General features: G+C 41.2%; 1 protein-coding gene across 7 annotated transcripts in view; it reads right to left on the minus strand.

The window, feature by feature from the left end:
- TMEM106B (transmembrane protein 106B) overlaps nt 1-18,268 on the minus strand; it is a 33,828-nt gene extending 15,560 nt beyond the window's left edge. Inside the window, exons 1-4 of one of the 7 annotated variants that reach the window (XM_061586189.1) lie at nt 17,959-18,268; nt 10,980-11,038; nt 10,474-10,512; nt 4,597-4,809 (exon numbers count right to left, since the gene is read on the minus strand). In XM_061586189.1, coding sequence (XP_061442173.1) covers nt 4,597-4,804 — 208 coding nt within the window. In that variant the 5' untranslated portion in view covers nt 4,805-4,809; nt 10,474-10,512; nt 10,980-11,038; nt 17,959-18,268. The other 6 variants (XM_061586188.1, XM_061586193.1, XM_061586187.1 and 3 more) reach the window with 6 other exon arrangements.
- Nucleotides 18,269-20,094: the final 1,826 nt, after the last annotated feature.

Consider the following 20,094-nt stretch of genomic DNA (forward strand, 5'->3'; position numbering starts at 1 on the left):
CAGTGGTGTGCGGCCTGCTCTAAATGGGGACACGCTCCCTCTGAAGGAGCAGGTTCGTAGTTTGGGAGTTCTCCTGGATCCACTGCTATCACTTGAGTCACAGGTGGCCTCAGTGGTGCCTTCCATCAGTTTACGCTGGTGGACCAACTGCGACCCTATCTGGACAGGAATAACCTGGATAAATTATCTATGCTCTGGTAACCTCAAGGTTGGATTATTGCAATGCGCTTTACGTGGGGCTGCCTTTGAAAATGGTTTGGAAGCTTCAATTAGTGCAGAATGCAGCTGCCTGACTGTTGACGGGTTCAAGGCGAACAGAGCATATAATACCTATCCTGTTCCAATTGCATTGGCTGTCTATATGCTTCCAAGGCCAATTCAAAGTGCTGGTTTTGACCTATAAAGGACCCCAATATCTTCTTGAATACCTCCCCCAATATGAACCTGCCTGGGCCCTTAGATCTTCCTCTGAGGCCCTTCTCCAGGTCCCCCTTTTGAGGGAAGCTTGGAGGGTGGTGACAAGGGAGAGGGTCTTTTCAGTTGTGGCTCCCCATCTGTAGAATATGCTCCCCAGTGAGGTCCGCCTGGCATTGTCATTTACATCTTTTTGATGTCAGGTAAAGACATACCTTTTCTCCTGGGCATCTGATAGATTGAGATGATGTTTTATTTTTACTGTGCTACCAAACCTTCGTGTGGCTGTGTGGGGGTGGTATTGCTATTTTTGTTGTTGTTGTTTATTGTTATGTTTCTATAGTGTGTTTTATTTGTTTTGTTTTAACACTGTAAGTCTCTTGGGGACCTTTGGGTATCAAGCGACTAATAAATAATAATAATATTATATTGTTATATTATAACTAATTCAATTTATATCCCCCCATTCCTCCCAAAGGAGCCCAGGGTGGCACCCACCACCACAACATTAAAACATTCTAAAAACCGTTAAAAACAGTTCACTATCTCAGTCAATGGTTTCAGGTTTGCCAGGAACACTATGTTTCAACCATCAAATGCCTGGTTAAGCAGGCATGTTTTTAACTTCTTTCTAGAAGTCAATAATGGGCAAGACAGATACACCTCACCAGAATGGAATTCCAAAATGGGTAACTGCTACTGAGAAGGCCCTGTCACAGATAACATCAACCAGACAGCCCCAGCAACAAGGTCTCATCTGCTGATCACATGGTCTGAGATGGTTGACACTGGAGAAGGCATTATTTTAGGTACTAAGGTCCCAAAGCCATGTAGGGCCTTGTATATTAGTACTTTGAATTGGGCAATAAAGACAGTATTATAACTTGGTGACTGAGCAGAAGTACAGGTCTTTGGGATTAAAAATAGGTGTGGGTGAAATTTAATGGGGAAGTGCATGGGTGGCAACGGTGGTGTTTGGGGAGGGCTTTTAGATCAAACTGTGCAATTGCATCTATTGAACTGATGGTATAGCTTGCTATGAGTAAAGGTGTGCTTTTAACATACACTCCTCTTTCTTTTTTTTTTTTTTTTTTTTCAATAATTTTTATTCAGGTTTTCATAAAACATACAAGACAAAATCATAAAACATTCAAAGACAAAAAACAAAATCAAAAATAGTTAAACAAAAAGAAAAAAAGAAAAAAAAAACAAAAATAAAAAATAAAGAGTAAAATATTGACTTCCCATTTGTCAAAGATCAAATCAGTTATAAGTCTATAATATATAACAATCCTGTCTCTTAAGTCATATTATAAAATCACTTTCCTCCAGTAGTTATCTTACTTAATCATCAAATCTCATAAACATTACTTTATTCTTTCCACAAAAAGTCAAAGAGAGGTTTCAATTCTTTAAGAAATATATCTATCAATTTTTTTTTTCCAGATAAGCATATCGATTAATCCATCTCATTACTAATTATGATAATCTTGTTGTCATAACCATAGTCAAAATAAACATTTCAATTAATCCATCACATCAGAATCTGTTAGGTTCAGTAATTTCAGTAGCCATTGTTCTATTATCCCTATTAGTTCCATTTTCCATCTTCCATCTTCAGTAGTCTTGTTAAGTCCAGTAATTTCAGTATCCAATCTTCCATTATCAGTATTCCATAATAATCTTGCTGTCAAAGCCATAGTCATATAGTAAGAGTCTGATGGGAATTACCTCTATCCCAAATATTTTCTTGCCATCCATTCTGAATAGGTTGCTGAAATACTGCTGTAAAATCATATCTGTTCTTTTTTTCAAAATACACTGGGTCATCTCTTGAAAGTTTTTCCATTGTCACATGTCTGCAGTTAATTCCATAGATTTTCTCTATATTGGGCTCCATCACATCATTCCAGTCCAAAAGATTATCCATGCCATTGATAACTTTATCTCTAGAATCTTCATTAATTTCTTCAGAGATAACATTGAGTTCCAAACAATAGATTTTATTTCTAAAGTCCATAGACTCCAAATCTTGTTCCTGTTCCACGTTTGTTCCAATCTCCGGGATCTCCTCTCTCACAGGGACCCCTGTTCCAGTCTCCAGGGTCTCCTCTCTCACAGGGACCCCTGTTCCAGTCTCCAGGGTCTCCTCTCTCACAAGGACCCCTATGTCTTTAATCTCCTGTGTCTCCAAACAATAAATTTTGTTTCTAAAGTCCATAGACTCCAAATCTTTTTCCTGTTCCACGTTTGTTCCAATCTCCGGGGTCTCCTCTCTCACAGGGACCCCTTCCAGGGTCACCTCTCTCACAGGGACCCCTATATCTTTAATCTCCTGCTTCATTTTACTCAATTCAATTTTCAGCTCCTTACAACCCTGTCGCAGGTTTTGTTTCGTTATCTCAATCTCATCCATTATTTTCTGAAACATAGTTATTTCCAGCTTCTCAGCCACTTTCTTAATTGCCATTTTAAAAGAAAAATATAGGAAAACCACTTCTTATTTCAGCAACAATTGGGTTAATACTCCAAACTTGGTGACATCACAGTATAAACAGAGCAGACAGCCTTATCTCTCCATGTTTAAGTAAACAAAATGCAGTTCCCAGGATCGAAACAATTAATGGCGGTCGTCAGAAAACAGATTCGTCAAAATAAAATAGACCAAAAAGAGAGTAGTCTCAGACAATATAATATTCTTCAAAATAAAAATCTGGAATAGAAATCCCTCTTCTGTGTATATCTTTAGAATGCAAATCCAGGACAGCTTTTTGCAACAAAAACAGAGATAAGCTATTAATTAATGAGTAGCAGAGAGAAGTTATGGCTCCCCAGTGAGATGTCAAAAACCGATCAATCTGGCAAATCTCTTTTAAACAGCAACAATTTAAGTCAAGTAAAAGAAAAATATAGAAAGAAGGGTGCTTGCCTGTTAGTGCGTTCTCTCTTAGAAGATAAGATGAACGTTCGCTTTTCCAGATAGAGCTTGTTGTTAAAAATCCGTCCCACCTTCGTCGGCTGGACCTCGTCCCATAAATTAATGAGATCTGGTCGTCCCAACAAAAATAGGCTTTGAGGTTAATCTCTTCGTTTCTCCCTACCCGGGAGAAGTTTAATCAGTCAAAAAAAGAAAAAATCTGACTGATATATCTGAATAAGCTTCTTTTGAGGCAGGAGCCCGTCTCAAGAGCAGGCACAGGCTAAGTCACCCTTCCCGGAAGTCAACATACACTCCTCTTTCGATTTGGTAAAAGTAGTCCTTTTTTTAAAAAAAAAATCCACCTCTCAAAGCTGCTGAGAAGGCAGGTAACTGGACTAGAGACGGAACTAGCTAGCAAGGTGGGCAGGAAAAGGAGCCCATTGCCAGACAAAGCAAAGAGAAACAGAGGCCTGGGAAAATGCCAGAGCAAGTGTCTTAGTGGCAGGAACAGTTTCATTTTCTAGCAGCTCTTCTCTTGCTTCACTGTAACCTGTGGGGGGCCAGAAGCAGTGCAACAAACCAGAATTAAGCCAGACCAAACAAACCACAAACCACAGTCGACACAAGTGTAGATTCAAATTATGCCTTTCAATGGTGGTTTGTTGGTCACAAACAAAACATATCCTAGTAGGCTAGGATGGGTTTAAATTTCCAAAAAAACTGAGTTAAGCTAAAAACATGGGGTTTAGCTCATGGATGTCAAGGGCCACATTCCCTTGGGGTAATCTGACAGGAGCCACAGGCTGACTGCGGGGTCCAAAGCAAGTAAGGATAGTATATGCGAATATGCCCCCTTTTTTACATTTGCCATATTGTAGTTGAAGTATTGATGATTTACTCATTTTGCATTTAAAGCTAATGTTGGGGGTCTCTCAAATAACAAGAAATATTGTAGTAAAATCTTCAAATTCACATTAGTATTATTTTTACAAGTTCTATATGATTTTATATGTATTTGGTGAATAAAGCAGAGAGAGAGAGAGAGAGAGAGAGAATTAAGAACACAAATCCAAGGAAATACCACTACAAGTCTTTCACTAGTATTCTCAGATACAAGAAAAGGTCAGCAAAAATATTAATATTCCCCACTCCACGTTTCTACAACAGATATGCATAATTGCTAAAAGACCCTTGAGGAGGAAGGCAAAACATATTTAAGCACTGTATCTATCAGTTAGGTTATTTCACGCCTTTAGACATACCACGTGGAATCCTCCCTGTTCCCTGGCAAGTGGGACATGTGACGCTATCTCTTCCTGTAAATTCAACATATGGAAACTGTGAAACATCTCCAGTTCTTCCGTCTTCACTGTGAGATTCTGAGTAAACTAATCCCTTTCTCATGCTGTCCGATGACGAAACCCCATCTTCTTTAGGTGCATGTAAAGGCATTGAAAGAGATTTCCCCATGTTTGCTGGTAGGAAAAATTAGAGACAGACTTTAGATTGTGAAAGCATTTACATTTGGGGAGTTATTAACAATTATTTTTGTATTTCCTGCAAAAACAAAACTTCCACCAATTTTTAAGGCAAGACAATTAAGGGTCTAGACAGCTGCTTGTGAAATGACAATCAGGTAACCCACATCATTTAAGTCAACAGCAAGATCACAGAATCCTTGTTTGGAAATTCACTCTCAGGCATGAGCTAAATGCAATCCTGATCTGTTTATATAGTCCACATTTTCCCTATATAGTTGTATTACAACTATTATAGCCATAAATATATTGACCTGTATTTCATTAGTGAGAAGTGTATCATTGTACCTTCTGGCTCCAATAGTCAGGCAAATATTCAAGTCAATTGCATCAATAAAGTGAAAAACAGAAGATGCCTCAACAAATGCAGTCAGTAAACAATAAAAAGTTAGGTATTCACACAAAACTGTGAATACCTATGGAAATTGATTTTTCTTTTGGAGAGTGGGTATGGGTAAGAAGTGTTTTCTCACTAACACTGTAATCTTATGCACGCTTACTTTTGACTAAGACCCAATGAACCTGTGCCCTATTAAATGTGCATAAGTGTGGGAATGGAAACAAAGAAGAGAGAAAGTTAAAGGGAATTTGGTATGTAAAGAAGACCTTTTGGACAAAGAGGTATAAACTCTTATAGCAATACTAAGCATGTATATCAGGAGGTAAATTAAATGATTTCAGAATGACTTGCTTCCAGATCAGGAATGGTGTGGACATAATACTCATCTGCCCTTAGCATTAATAATTGTTCCTTGGTTTAATTCTGGTTGAGATCCCAACTGTACTCTGAACCCACGGTTCAGCTTGCTGATGAGCTAAGTCATGGGCCACTAGGCACTTATAGGAATACAGGAATACCTCGCATTAACGTACTCAATGGGAACAGAGCGAGTACGTAAACCGAAAATATCCTTAAAGTGAAGCACTACCTTTTAAAACTTTTTTTACCTCTCCTTCAAGCGGAGCCTCAAAGCCCTGCGCTAAAGTCTCTGCGGCTGCACTGCTGCACCTCTCAGCTGATCGCGATTGCGCCTCCCAGCTGATTTGCGGTGGTGCGATCGCATCTATTTCCACCCACCCACACTGTTAAGTGTCCGTAAGTGTGAAGCAAGCGTACATAAACAGGGGCATGGTGGAGTATGGACTATGTCCATAAAAGCGAGTGTACATTAAGTGAAGGTCTGTATAGCAGGGTATTCCTGTACACCAAGGAGAATTGCTTGTAATTTGTTAGCAGAGAGCCTACAAAGGCAGGGAAACTGCCACAATAAAAATGATTTCCTCAGTTTAGATGCAATACTTAACCACGATTGATGCAAACCCCAGAAACAGTGGTTTCACATCCTGGTTTGGCTTCAAACCAATCCTTAATTATAGTTGAGGTATTCAGACATAACACACAATCCCAATTAAGGAAAACAATTTTTTTCAGTGTTATGTCTGTGCAGGGACTAGGTATTTAGTAACATGCTGACTGGGGCTGATGGGAATTGGAGTCCAACTACGTATGGAGACCGACAGATTTCATATCCATGCTGTACTTGCAGAACTTTGATTAACAGAGCAGTAGAAACCCCTCTTGTGCTGGAGGCAGTATGAAGGAGAAGAGGTAGCCCTCCACCCAGCCCTTCCTGCTGTGCAGACTGGAGTGCTGCCGGCGGAAAAACTCAAAACAGGCTATTTTCAAGGCAGGAAGTGTGGCTGAGCCAGCACAGGATTCCTTGGATCCCAACCTGGTTTCACTACCATTGTGTGAGGGCATAGGGCCAAAACCTACACCACCTCCAGCATACTGCAGCATACTGGGGAAGAACAAAGGACAAGTCCAAATCGCGCTGTGACTAATGATGCAGCTGGGTCAAAGCCGAAAGGAATCCCAGAGGCTGATGCGCACAGATGCGAAAGGAGAGTCCTGAATTGTACGACGCACACAATAGCAACAAGGAATGCGAGAAGCATGAACCAGGGAAAGTTAGAAATTGCTAAGCAAGAAATGGAACGTATCAACATTACAATACTTGGCATGAGTAAATTAAAATGGATGGGAATTGGACATTTTCTATCAGGCAACTACAAAATATTTTAAGCAGGAAATGAGAAATTAAGAAGAAACGGGGTTGCTTTAATAGTAAGAAGTGATGTAGCTAAAGCCATTAGGAGCGACAATGCAAGGTCTGAGCAAGTGATAAAAATGAGATTAAACGGGAAACCTATTAACATAACCATCATCCAAGTCTACGCTCCAATGGCAAACACAGAAGAAGAGGAATTAGAGAGATTTTACACAGAAGTACAGGAAGAAATTGATCACACACCAAAACAAGATGTACTGATAATCATGGGGGACTGGAATACAAAAGTAGGAAACAGAGAAGAACTGTGGGGAAATGGGGCTTAGGAGACAGAAATGAAGCAGGAGAAAGACTTATTGAATTCTGTGAAGCCAATAATTTGTTTCTTGCGAACACTTTTTTTGAGCAAACGAAAAGACGACTGTACACATGGACATCACCAAATGGTCAATATAGGAATCAAATTGATTATATAATTGGTAGCAGAAGATGGAGAAGTTCCATACTTTCTGCAAAAACAAGACCAGGAGCAGACTGTGGTACAGATCATGAACCGGTCGTATCGAAAATCAGAGTAAAGCTAAAGAAGAACAAAACAATCATAATGCCAAAATACAATTTAAATAACATCCCAGAATAATGTAAAGATCAAATAAGGAACAGGTTTGAGGCTTTAAACTTAGTTGACAGAGAACCAGAAGAACTATGGAGTGAAGTCAAGACACATTATCAGGGAAGAATGCAAAAACACAATACCTCTAGTTAAAAAGAGATAAAGACCTCAATGGATGGCTGAAGAAACTCTTAAAATGGTTAAAGAGAGAAGGAAAGGGAAAGGAAAAGGAGACAGAAACACGGTCAGAACCCTAAATGCAACAATACAGCGACTAGTACGTAAAGACAAAGAGATCTATTAAAATAGTTACTGTATAGAAATAGAAAAGGACAACAAAAAGGGAAGAACAAAAGCCCTATTCCAAAAGATTAGAGAAATGAAAGGGAAATTTAAACCAAGAGTAGGGATGTTGAATAATCAACAGGAGAACACACTGACTGACCGAGATGAAATAAAAGGAAGATGAAAGTCTATAAAAGAGATGACAGATTCATTCATGGAGGAACCGTATGATGAAGAACCAGAAATTTTAGAATGTGAGGTGAAAGCTGCCCTTAAAATACTTTGAAGAAACAAATCACCAGGAACTGATGGCATACCAATAGAGTTGCTACAAGCTACCGAGACTGAATCTGTTCAAATCTTGCAGGATTGGATCAAGATGAAGGAGGTGTGAAAATTGGAGGGAGAAACCAGTAATGATTTGAAATGAATGCTGAAGAAAGTTAAAGAGGAAAGCACAAAAACAGGACTACAACTGAAAGTCAAAAAGACTAATGTAATGACAACAGAAGATTTATGTAGCTTTAAAGCTGACAATGAGGACATTGAACCTGTCAAGGATTATCAATACCTCGGCACAGTCATTAACCAAAACAGAGACCATAGCCAAGAAGTTAGAAGGAGGCTAGGACTGGGAAGGGCAGCTATGAGAGAACTAGAAAAGGTCCTCAAATGCAGAGATGTATCACTGAACACTAAAGTCAGGATCACTCAGACCATAGTATTCCCGATCTCTATGTATGGATGCGAAAAAGGCGAATAAGAGAAAAATCCGCTCATTTGAAATGTGGTGTTGGAGGAGAGTTTTGAGCATGCTATGGATCACGAAAAAGACAAATAATTGGGTGTTAGAACAAATTAAACGAAAACAGTCACTAGAAACTAAAATGATGAAACTGAGGTTATCGTATTTTGGATACATAATGAGAAGACGTGATTCACTAGAAAAGATATTAATGCTGGGGAAAACAGAAGAGAGTAGAAAAAGAGGAAGACCAAACAAGAGATGGATTGGTTCCGTAAAGGAAGCCACAAACCTGAATTTACAAGATCTGAACAGGGTGGTTCATGACAGATGCTACTGGAGGTCACTCATTCATAGGGTCACCATAAATAGTAATCGACTAGAAGGCACATAACAACAACACTGGGTCAGAGTTTAAAGAAATTTGATTTAAAGATAAAGCAAACACATTGGACATTTAGACACAGTGCTAGCCATGATAAGACAATAGTTATCATGAAAAATAAACTTCCATTCAGTTACTGTGTGAGACTTGTAAAACTAAGCAGTAATACACTTTAGAGTAAACCAGGATCCAATATGGTTTGCTTTCTCTGGGCCACTATTTTCACCTTATACGTTCCAAACTACAGTATACCAAAGTAGGTTACTAAGTATGAATGTGATGATACAGTAAAACTAAGCCTCTTTTTACTTAGGGCTAAATCCCTTAGAACACAGTGGGTTTTATTACATCAGGAAACACACATAAGATTGGGCAGCACCTCGTCAGTTTCACATAATCAATGTTGTAAAAGACAATTGTAACATAACTTGCTCTGGTCCACAAAAGCAAAGCAAACCATCCCACACTGTGCAGTAACCTACTGGCTAATTACAATTTTAATACAAACTAATTTGTTACCGCCTGCTCATAATATATTTGTTTCCAGAATCAAGTGTTCTATGTAATCTAGAATAGATAGTTCATTTTTGGTTGCATGGGATTTCTTCCAGCTCTACATATGAAAATAATTCCTGACTGGAAAGCTTCCCACTTACCTATCTAAACAAATTGAATAACAAAATGTCATAGTCACCAACATTTTTACCCATTCTGTGTTTTCCCATAAAACAAAGTTAAACCTACATGCAAAAAGGAGGATACTTATCTACAATACCCAAATTAAACAACAGTTCTCTTGAGTTTTTTTGGACTAATAACAATGAATGTTATGAGCTACAGAATATTTCCAGCAGAAAAGAAACAGAGATGAAGGGTTATATCTAAGTCATATTCAGAGTTTTTTGTTGTTGTTATATGCCTTCAGGTCCATTATGACTTATGGCGACCCTATGAATCAGAGACCTCCAATAGCATCTGTTATAAACCACACTGTTCAGATCTTGTACGTTCAGGTCTGTGGCTTCATCAGAGTAAACCCATTGAAATTAATGGACATAAATTAGTTGTGACCTGCTCAAATTAATGTATGTCAATGGTTCTACTGTGAAAATGACTTAAATACAACCAGAAATCATAATCTCAATGCACATATAACATTTAATCATTGTGATGCAAACCACAATTTGCATATCATGAATCATTATTTAGCATTCAGCAATCTCCTGAGCAGAGGAAGGCATGTTCCATACTGGGCAATATAAAAGTCTTAAGAAGATAAATTAAGTCTTCAGAAACTCCCCCAAATCCAAACCATACTAAGATGACAAAGATAAGTAAACAACAGACACGAAAGATCTTCAGACCTAAGTCAAAAAAACCATTATGCAGACAGAAAGGAAAGGAGAATAAGATACAGCAATATGCAACAGCTTCTAGCAGTGTACTCCTCTTAGGCTGCAATGAGGCTGGAATAAACCTTATTGAACTCTATGAGACTTACTTCTGAGTAGATGTGAGTAGGATTACAGAAATACGTCTGCTGCAACAAAAACAAAGACAACTGTAGCACTTTAAAGATGGAAAAAGTATGAAAAACAAAGGTAGCCATGTTAGTGGATAAGAAAAAATATTTGAAAATCCAGTTTGGCAAAACCTGTTAGGACAACCAACCAAAACGCTGCAAAATAGTAGGCAAACTTTTCAGTTACACCATATATATTAGTATAAATACAAAACCATACATCATAATATATATATGAATGAAGTCTTTAAAAGCTGCCAAAGGTTTTAATGAAAGATGTAGCCAACCGGAGGAAATTTCCAGGGCGAAGCAAATTAAACCCTCATGGCCAAATAGCTACAAAACAGCAGCCAATCCTTCCCTTGGGAGGCTAGACTCTCTCGTCCCTATATTCAATTCTTCCTCCTACAACGACCCCAAGAACGAGCGCCTTCCCCAGCCGCCCCAAAGACGAAATATTTTTTCTTTCTCTCAGCATCCCTCACCTGCGTCCACTGGCCGCTCTCCTCCAGGCGCCTTCCCCGTGCAGGCGTGGACGCTTCACCTGAAGGGAAAAAGCAGAAGACCCTTTACAGACTCTGCACAGGCCAGAAACAGAAGGCAAGGCCCAGTTCTGCCGGGATTAAGAGTGTGCGTGCGTCAAAAGCAAGAACCGCTGCCAAATTTCTAAGTCGGTGTCTCACCCCCTCCAATTTTCTAGCGCTCTACGCGTGCGCGAAGCTGAAACAGTTGCTGGGGTATTTTCTCCTCCAAAGTTGGGAGGCTTGATTCTGACGTAGCGTCAGACAGACTACAGATGGGTGTCTTTACTCTTCCTCTATTGCAGGGATCTCTCTCACACACACCCCGCTCTGATGCCACCTCAGCCTAACTGCAAGGCTTGCAGGCTGCGACATCAGGAAAGGCAGTCGCCAACAACAATTATAGCTTATTCAGTTCTCTCTCTCGCCTCCACACCACGCGGGAGCCGAGTGTCCTAAGGGAGGAATAGACAGTAGCCGGGGTGGGGGCGGCAATTATTTTGCAAAATGACTGGCTTTATGGGAGATGTAGTTGAGAAAGCTGAGGAGGAAATGAGACGGGGCTTCCCGTTAATACTTTAGACTACGACTCCCAGGATGCTCCATGTCTCTCCTCCGTCACACGTCGTCCTTTTGAGGCATTACAAGACCCTGGTTCTTTTCCCCCAACCCCCATTCCAGGCATGCACAAGAAACCAAGCAGTGGCTTTGAGGCAGGAGTTCCCATGGAGTATGAGAGAGGAAAGAGTTGCCCACTTTGGAATTCTTTCCATCACTCTTTAAATGAGGATTACTCTAGGAATTGGTCGTCCAAGCTTCTTTTGTTCCTAGTCCATTCGTGGGGAGCTATTTTGTATATGTCTGTAGTGCCTGTCCATGTAGGGCTTTTGACACTTTAGTTGCCCTTATCCTACAGCTTTACAGAGCAATCCAATTCAGGGGAAGCAGACCTGCTGGAGCAAGTGAAGCTGGCTACAGTTCCACTGCATCCAATTACCATTCAGGATCCTCTGGGTTGGCAGAATGCCAGCTCAGCCGGAAGCTGTGCACAGGGACCAGAAAGTAAAACCCTGCTCTCCCAAATACCCTTAGTAGGGAGTAAGCCCTCTCCATTGACTTCTATTGCAGTTAATTTCTTAGACCAACCTTTTCCCCAGTGTTACTTTTGTCCGGATTGGGACCTGCAGGAGTGCTCCAAACATGAGCTGAATGTCCCCTTGCCCCCTCCCTCTGACAGGACCCGTTTCCAGGCCTTCCGCTGGCTTCACTTGTGCTGGTCTGTGCTCAGCTGGCCGGGGCCTGGCTGAGCTGAGGAACTTACACTGACATAGCCTGGCAGCCGCGACCCAGCTAACTCAGCTGGAGATCTGCTACATCCAACTCCCCTCAGCTGGGCATAAATGCAGGTTGGGTTGCCCCCTTAGAGCAGGTAGTGAACAAGGAGCAAGTCAGTCTGTGTTGGAATTAGTTTTTAAAGAGGTTTTGTTTGAATATGTTTTTTGTTGGAATATGTGGTTCAACTCCAACTTGTGGGTTGAGGCTGCATGGGGTTAAAAAGGGTAGCTAGAGAGGAGACCTTCTGGTTGCTAGGCTATACCTGTCCTTTGATCTCCTGCTGTCTCTTCCTTCCTGCTAGACAGATATGCATAGGATGTTGATCACATCTCCTTCCCTCCTTCCTTCTTTCTCTTGTGAGGGAGAGCAGACATATTCTCTTTGTCTCTCCCTCTCCTCCAAGCATGAGGGCAAACACTAGGCCTAGTGTTTGCATCTCCAACTTAGCTAGTTATTTAGATATAGGACTCTTTCCTATCAAGTATTTACATCCAGAATAAAGTAGTTATTTCTTATTTTAAAGCTTAAAGTCTCTGTCTGACTAATTTGCAGGGAAGGTATAATCTTTAGCAAAGATTCAAACACACATTAAGGCTCACTCAGAAATCTCTGTTCCCATTTTTAGAGTGTTTTTAGTGTTTTTGTTTGCCACCCTGGGCTCCTTCTGGGAGGAAAGGCAGGATATAAATTTAATAAATAAATAAATAAATAAATACATAAATAAATGAGCAATTCATTCTTAATAGTCACCCACCAACTATGGAATAACAACAACAGCAATGTAGTGCTTTTCATCTGAAAATATCAAACTGGTTTAGAAAGGGAAACATACAACAATAATAGTGTATGAAATAATAAAAAGTCATACTCTGTATAAAACATCAAAATCCATAGGATACCACTTGTTCAGTACACTTCCACTCACTCAATACTTAAATTCCACAACTACTAACATACATGTATTGTTCAGACTCTAAACCCTCTTCCTACTATCCCATGAGCAAGATACCTGCCTGAAATCATGCAAAGTCACTGCCGGTGTAGACAACCCAAGGTTAGATGGACCAATGGATTTGGTATAGGCAGTTTCCTGTTTCTGCTACCTAGAAAACTCTGCCTAACTAACTTCAAAATAGGACAGTCTATGCTTACTGTAATAGTCAGGGAAATGTACTCTGCATGTGTCCAGAGGCATTCTGATCTTTAATTCACATGCTCTGGAGGAGACACTGAAAAGAGGTTCCACGGCAGTGTGAATAGAGTGTTCAGGAAGACTGTGACTTGCATATGGCTAGCCAGACCCTGTAAAGTTCATGGTTGCTGGGATTTGAACTTCTCTGCAGACACATTGTCTATGTCAGGGGTGAGGAACCTTTTTAATAGAAGGGCTGCATTCCTTCTTTGCCAACCCTCTGGGGGCTTTAGGCTTGATGAGAAGGCCCCAAGGGCCACATCCAGCCCAGTGCCCCCCTCAGCCTATGCTCCTAGCAACTATCCTGCAATCTCTCTCTAAATTGTTATGATTGAATAGAAAGGTGCAGCTCATAGTGACAGCGCCTGGGTAAAATGTGGAGGAAAACTGGACTCCTTTGAGACAGCAGCTTACCATGTAACTCTGTGATATGGTGAAAGCAGACACATCTTGTATGCACTGTATACATTAATTTATTATTAGCACACCTACTTCACCTTGACCTGTCACTGGGAGGGAAACACCAATATATTCAAAGACTCCACTGTCTGAACCATTGGATCAAGGTTTGAAAACTCTTGATAAGTTAAAGCATGCTAGTGTCAGACTGAGTATTCAGACACAGAACCAGATGTAATATGATACTGTGGTGCTCACAACACTTACCTTGAAAGACAACCATTTCATCCAGGCACTGCTGTAAGTCTAAATAACTGTGAAACAGCACAATCCTAAGCATAATATTCACTCAGAAGTTTAGCTCCCCTCTGTTCAATGGGGCTTACTGTCTGGTGAGTGCACTGTAAATTAACAGGCTACAGAGCAGGCCAGTATACAAAGCTGTTTGCTTAGTCTAAGTCATAATCTTCTTTTCACCTTGTATAGTTCAAACTACACCAATGACAATTTCTAACAAAAAAAAAAAACTTTATCCAGGAATGAGTCCCAGTGAACATGGTGGAGCTTACTTCTGATTAACCATGCACAGGACTGGGCTACATCTTTTCATTTCTTTCATTTTCATTTTCAGTTCTTTTCGATTCTTCCTTGTCTCCCGAGGCCCAAGTGGCCTCGATGGCACGGAATGCATTTTACCATCTTCGTCTGGTAGCCCAACTACGCCCCTATCTGGACAGGGACGACCTCGCCTCCGTTGTTCATGCTCTGGTAACTTCAAGATTGGATTACTGTAATGCGCTCTATGTAGGGCTGCCCTTGAAGACAGTTCGGAAGCTTCAGCTGGTGCAGAACGCGGCTGCCAGACTATTGACGAGGACCAGTCGGTCTTCGCATATAACACCTATTCTGGCGCGTCTGCACTGGCTCCCTATTTGCTTCCGGGCGAGATTCAAGGTGCTGGTTTTGACCTATAAAGCCTTACACGGCGTGGGACCTCAATACCTTGTGGAACGCCTCTCTCGCTATGAACCTACCCGTTCACTTCGTTCAGAATCTAAGGCCCTCCTCCGGGTACCAACTCATCGGGAAGCCCGGAGGGTGGTTACTAGATCTAGGGCCTTTTCTGTGGTGGCCCCTGAGTTGTGGAACAGCCTCCCCGAAGAGGTACGCCTGGCGCCTACACTTCTATCTTTCCGGCGCCAGGTAAAGACCTTTTTATGCTCCCAGGCATTTTAATCTTTTAATTTTCTTAATCTTTCTATTTTTAATATGTATCCTTCTTAATTTGTGTTGTATTTGTTTTTGTTGTGCTTTCTGTTGTTTGTTTGTACATGTTTTTGTGATTTTTTACCATGATATATTGTATTTTACCTTGTTTGTTCACCGCCCTGAGAGCTATTCTGCTAAGGGCGGTATATAAATAGAAATAATAAATAAATAAATTATTACTCACTCTATCCAAAATACATATTAGGACAACACCCCCACAAAAAACCAAAGCTTGTATTTGGGTTGCCCAAATGTGGATTTTACCCTAATATGGATTTTAGAACTTTTCGTATGGGTCAACACAGCTACCTTTACTTCTGGAAGTCTATCCATTTATCCCAATAGTCAAATGTGCCTATGTATAGGGCAATAAAACAGGACCACTCACAGGCAATAGTTCAGCGGGCTCCCCAGATCTCCAGGAATACATTAGTGGGTTGTGTTTTTTTAAAACAACCTCCACTGACAAATACTGAGCATGTTCATGGAAGACTGCAGGTAGTTGGGCACTGGTTGGAAAAATCAAAAATGGAGAGAGGTAGTTGCTGGAACCTTCACCAGCTCATAGTATCCTGAAGGTGGGGTTAGCTTTGGTGGATAGCCCTAATGCCCCCCACACAGAGTAGAGGTTGTTACAAGCATTTGTAGGACCTGATCCTGCTGAGGTCTTGGGGTTATTAGGATTGGGGAAGAGCTGTTGTTCAGTAGTAGAGCATCTGCTTTGCACGCAGTAAGTCACAGTTTCAATCCCTGGTATCTCCAGGCAGGGCAGGGAAAGACTCCTGTCTGAAACCCTCAAGAGCTGCTGCCGGTCAGTGCAGACAGTACTGAGCCAGATTGACCAATGGTCTGACTCCTGGCAGCTTCCTATATCCCTATTACAGGAAAAGCACTTCCTCCAATCCAGTCCAGTCCAGTCCAATCCAATCCAATCCAAATCTCTCTCTCTCTCTCTCTCTCTCTCCACACACACACACACACACAGGCTCTGCTGTAGAAGAGGCAGAGCCTTAAACATCTTAAAGTATCCTCACTAATGCTTTACAATTCAGGTTGAGTGCTCAGATGAGCAGCTTCCTGCTCACCTAATCCTGAATTTCAGCAGTCAGTTGTATAGGCTAATTCAGTGTGGCTAGGATGCTGAGGTGAGCAAGAAGCTACTCACATAGCCCTAGAATTCATGCTATTGCACTGTTTAGAGGGATTTCCCCCCAATTATTCTCCTCCTATGTATTGTTCATGGGTGACCAGCTTGTAATTCCTTAAAGAAGGCTATAACACAACTTGCTCTGAGCCACAGAAGTAACCCAAACTGGCATGCAACAAAACTGTGTACAACTGTGCAGTATCTTAGTGCTTAATTAAAATTATAGCAAAACAAAATTTATTCAGTTCATTAAGAACACTTGATGCCTTTGGATAAAAAACAAACAAACGCTGCTTATATACAAATAAAAACAATACAAAGATAAAACCAGGATTCAAAATAATAAAAAGTCAACAGTAAAAAGCAGTGTGTCTCAGTGGCACAGGATAACTATATTATGGAGAGGAGAAGCCATTTCCAATTCTCAGGTTCCTGAATCAAAGTTCTCTGCAGGGATGGAAAAGTACCAAGCACCAATTTTTAGGGACCTGGATTTTCCAGCTCTATTTATAATGATAAATCCCAACTAGAAAGCTCCCAAGATACTTATCTGAATTAATGGAAAGTAACAAAATGTTGTAATCACAGATAATTTTTCCCTATGGTGTACTTATTACACCACACCTGAATTTAAAACACACCTATACTGATGCATTTCCCTATATCTCTAATAGGAAGGGAGTAATTATTAAGGCTGCAGAAATAGGGAGAAAATAGAGAGGAAGTCATTATTTAACATTTCTTAATCTACTTGACCACCTAGAGATGTTCTTAATTGCATCCAATGTGAATGCTAGTCTCAAGAAGCTGTTTAACGAGTGTTAGATTTCAGATACCCCCCTATGTACAAGCCGGGTCTCAAGACAAAAGCTTGCTCACAGCCAAAGGGAAGTAAACAAAATCAGACACTAAAGTGCTGACACACTTCACCAAAGAAAGGAGAAGGGTGAAAGGGAAAAGGGAAAGGGGCACGCTTTAGGGGAGGTGAGTTTGCCCACCCTCCCCCAAATTTTTCTCTCCTCCTAATATTTTTTTTTTTACAAAAAAAGAAATAAATTTATTACAGAAAAAAAAATTTGCTCTCCCAATTCCGGCCCGTCCCGAATTTTTAGACAGGCTATAGGCCTGGAAAGGGATACAACCTAATAATGTCATCAGCAAGGGACCATTTCCAAGGGCAGGCCAAACTCGCACATCAAACTCTCTATGGTCACCTCAAAAGTGGCAGTTAGCTACTCTCCTCTCTCGCCATCCAGCAGTGCAATCCTACGCATGTTTACTCAGAAGCCATGAGGCCATTATTCCTAGGCAAGAGTGGCAGCCCAAATCCCTCTGCATCCCCCCATCACCCAGGCCGCATTTTTCTTGTCTTTTGTTCCCGAAGCTGTGCGTACACACGGCCGCCCCCGCAAACCACGATTCGCGCAGGCCGCCATTCCTCCCACCCGCCTAGGTTAGAGTGGCTCATCAGGACGCACAATGCATGCCACAACAACTCCCATCGTTACGCGTGCAGAACCCCACCACCAACTCCCCAAGCCCCAGGCTGGCAGCACCTTCTTGCAGCGCTTTCCTCATCACCCAGCCCCCCTAGAACTCACCAGCGACGAGGCGAACGAAGCGCAAGGAACAGGGCTTGTCGTTTTGTGTTTTGTTTGTTTTGCTAAGCGCCTCTCTCGGCTTGGCAACACAACCAGCTGTCCGTCAAGTTCTGCTGCCAAATGCTACTGAGCATGCTCGGTAGTAGATACTGAAGCCCTCTGCCCTTTCTTTGCCCTCCCTTAGAATCCGATTTCACTATACTATGTCCGCCCAAGGTAAAATCTAAATGAAAGAGGGTTTTTTTTTAAAGCTGTGGGACCTGAATATTTAAACGAAGTTGATGCTCGTGGAAGTAAAACCAGCAATATTGTTAATTGTGTGGCAAAACCGGCGGGGAGTGTAATGATGCTGGCACGCAGAGAGCATGCTCAGTCTCTCCCCTTGTAGTCACCGCCCTTACCTTGCCCTTGCTGAGTGTCAATTAAGAACTTGTCGTAAAATATTCAGCCAGGAGTTTAGCAACCAAGGTAAGGTAATGTGTAAGTGCTTATTATAATGACAGCATAGAAGGAGAGTGAATAAACTGGATTTCAGTCATCACCTTGAAGTTCCGAGTTCTTTTCCTTGCTGCCCAAGCAGGGCACAGTGACCTGACGGCTTTTTCCAGGCTGAAAAGATTAAAATCAGTTTGACAGGGGGGCGGGAAAACACCTTGTCTAAATTTCATATCTCTCACATAGAAAAGAAGCTGTTACTGTAGCTAGCTAATTCTGAAAAGACCTCATTTCAGACGTGCTACAAAGATGTTTTAACAAGAAGAAATGTTTAAACATCTGAGGTAAAAGAGAGAAAGGAGGTCCTAAATAAGAATGGTGGGGGGTAGGGAATCCAGCAGGAAGGTCCACCTGTGCCAAAGTAAAGGCCAGGGAAAGAGCAGTGTCCAAGTGCAGAGGTCTGCCCCAGATTTACACTGAGCAGAATATGTATGCATAGAGGAGGAGCATACATGGGGTATTTCTCCACCAAAGGCTGAAGTGGCCTTATCTGATGCCCACTGGATTGAAGTTAATTGAAGATGATGAGGGTTACAGAGGGAGAGAAAGAAATACCACTTGGACCGTTTGACTTTCTTTGCCACTTCCACACAGTTGATCCTCCAATCTTTCTGAAACCTTAATGAGTCAGAAATCACAAGCTTCGCTTGTAAAATAAACCTCAAGCTCAATTCTAAATATAATTGGGGCATCTGAGCCTTCAGCTTCCTATTAGGCAATATATAGAAATGTCAATTGAGCAATTGTGCCACCTCTCCTGACAGGCTGCTATCAGGGAAAATAGTACTAACTAAAATATTTTTGGAGTACACTCACATTATCTCTCTCACTCTCTGTCTCACACACACTTCCCAAATATATTGTATACGTTTTCCAGGGGTGAATTGATGTATGTTTACATACTTCCACGTACGTAAAGATAACACAAGACAAGTGTAGGTCATCCACTTCTGTAAAGGCAATTGCAGCCTTCCCCAGCCTAGTGCCCTACAGTGTAGCACTGGTCAGACCTGTAGCCAGGAAGGCTAGAGGGGGGTTGCCCCCACTTAAATTTTCCTGCCCCTCCTAAATTATTTTTACAAAAAAAATTTTTTTAAATTTATTACAGAAAAAAATCCCTGCCTCCATTTTGGTGCTCCACTGAACTTTTAGTCTGGGTATGGTCCTGGTTTTTGGACTACAACTCCCAACAGCTCAAGCCAGCATGGCCAATGGCCAGGCATGATGACAATTGTAATCCATAATCCAGAGGATACCAGGCTGAGAAAGGCTGGGCAATTGAATAAACCTCACAAGCAGTTTTGAACCTCATGCATCTCCTTTATTGTACAGTACATACACTTTGTACATCCACTTTTACTTCATGGCACATGTGCACAGTGAGCAGTTCCAACTGGTGGTGCACTCCTACTGTAAAGACATAGAGCAAAATGAATGCCAGTAATTTTTCGTAATACAATGGCAAACAGGGTGAACACTGAACAACTTGCGATTCAGAAATAAGAAAAGTTGTGTCCTTATAATTAAAGATATAGGAATTCTATCCACCTGGCTACTCTAGCAACAAATCAAACAATGTACATTTTCTACAGTTTTACCTCCAAACAGGACTTTGAAGATACTTCTATATAAAAAAATCAC

Source organism: Rhineura floridana, chromosome 10 (assembly GCF_030035675.1).
Source record: "Rhineura floridana isolate rRhiFlo1 chromosome 10, rRhiFlo1.hap2, whole genome shotgun sequence".
NCBI lineage: Eukaryota > Metazoa > Chordata > Lepidosauria > Squamata > Rhineuridae > Rhineura > Rhineura floridana.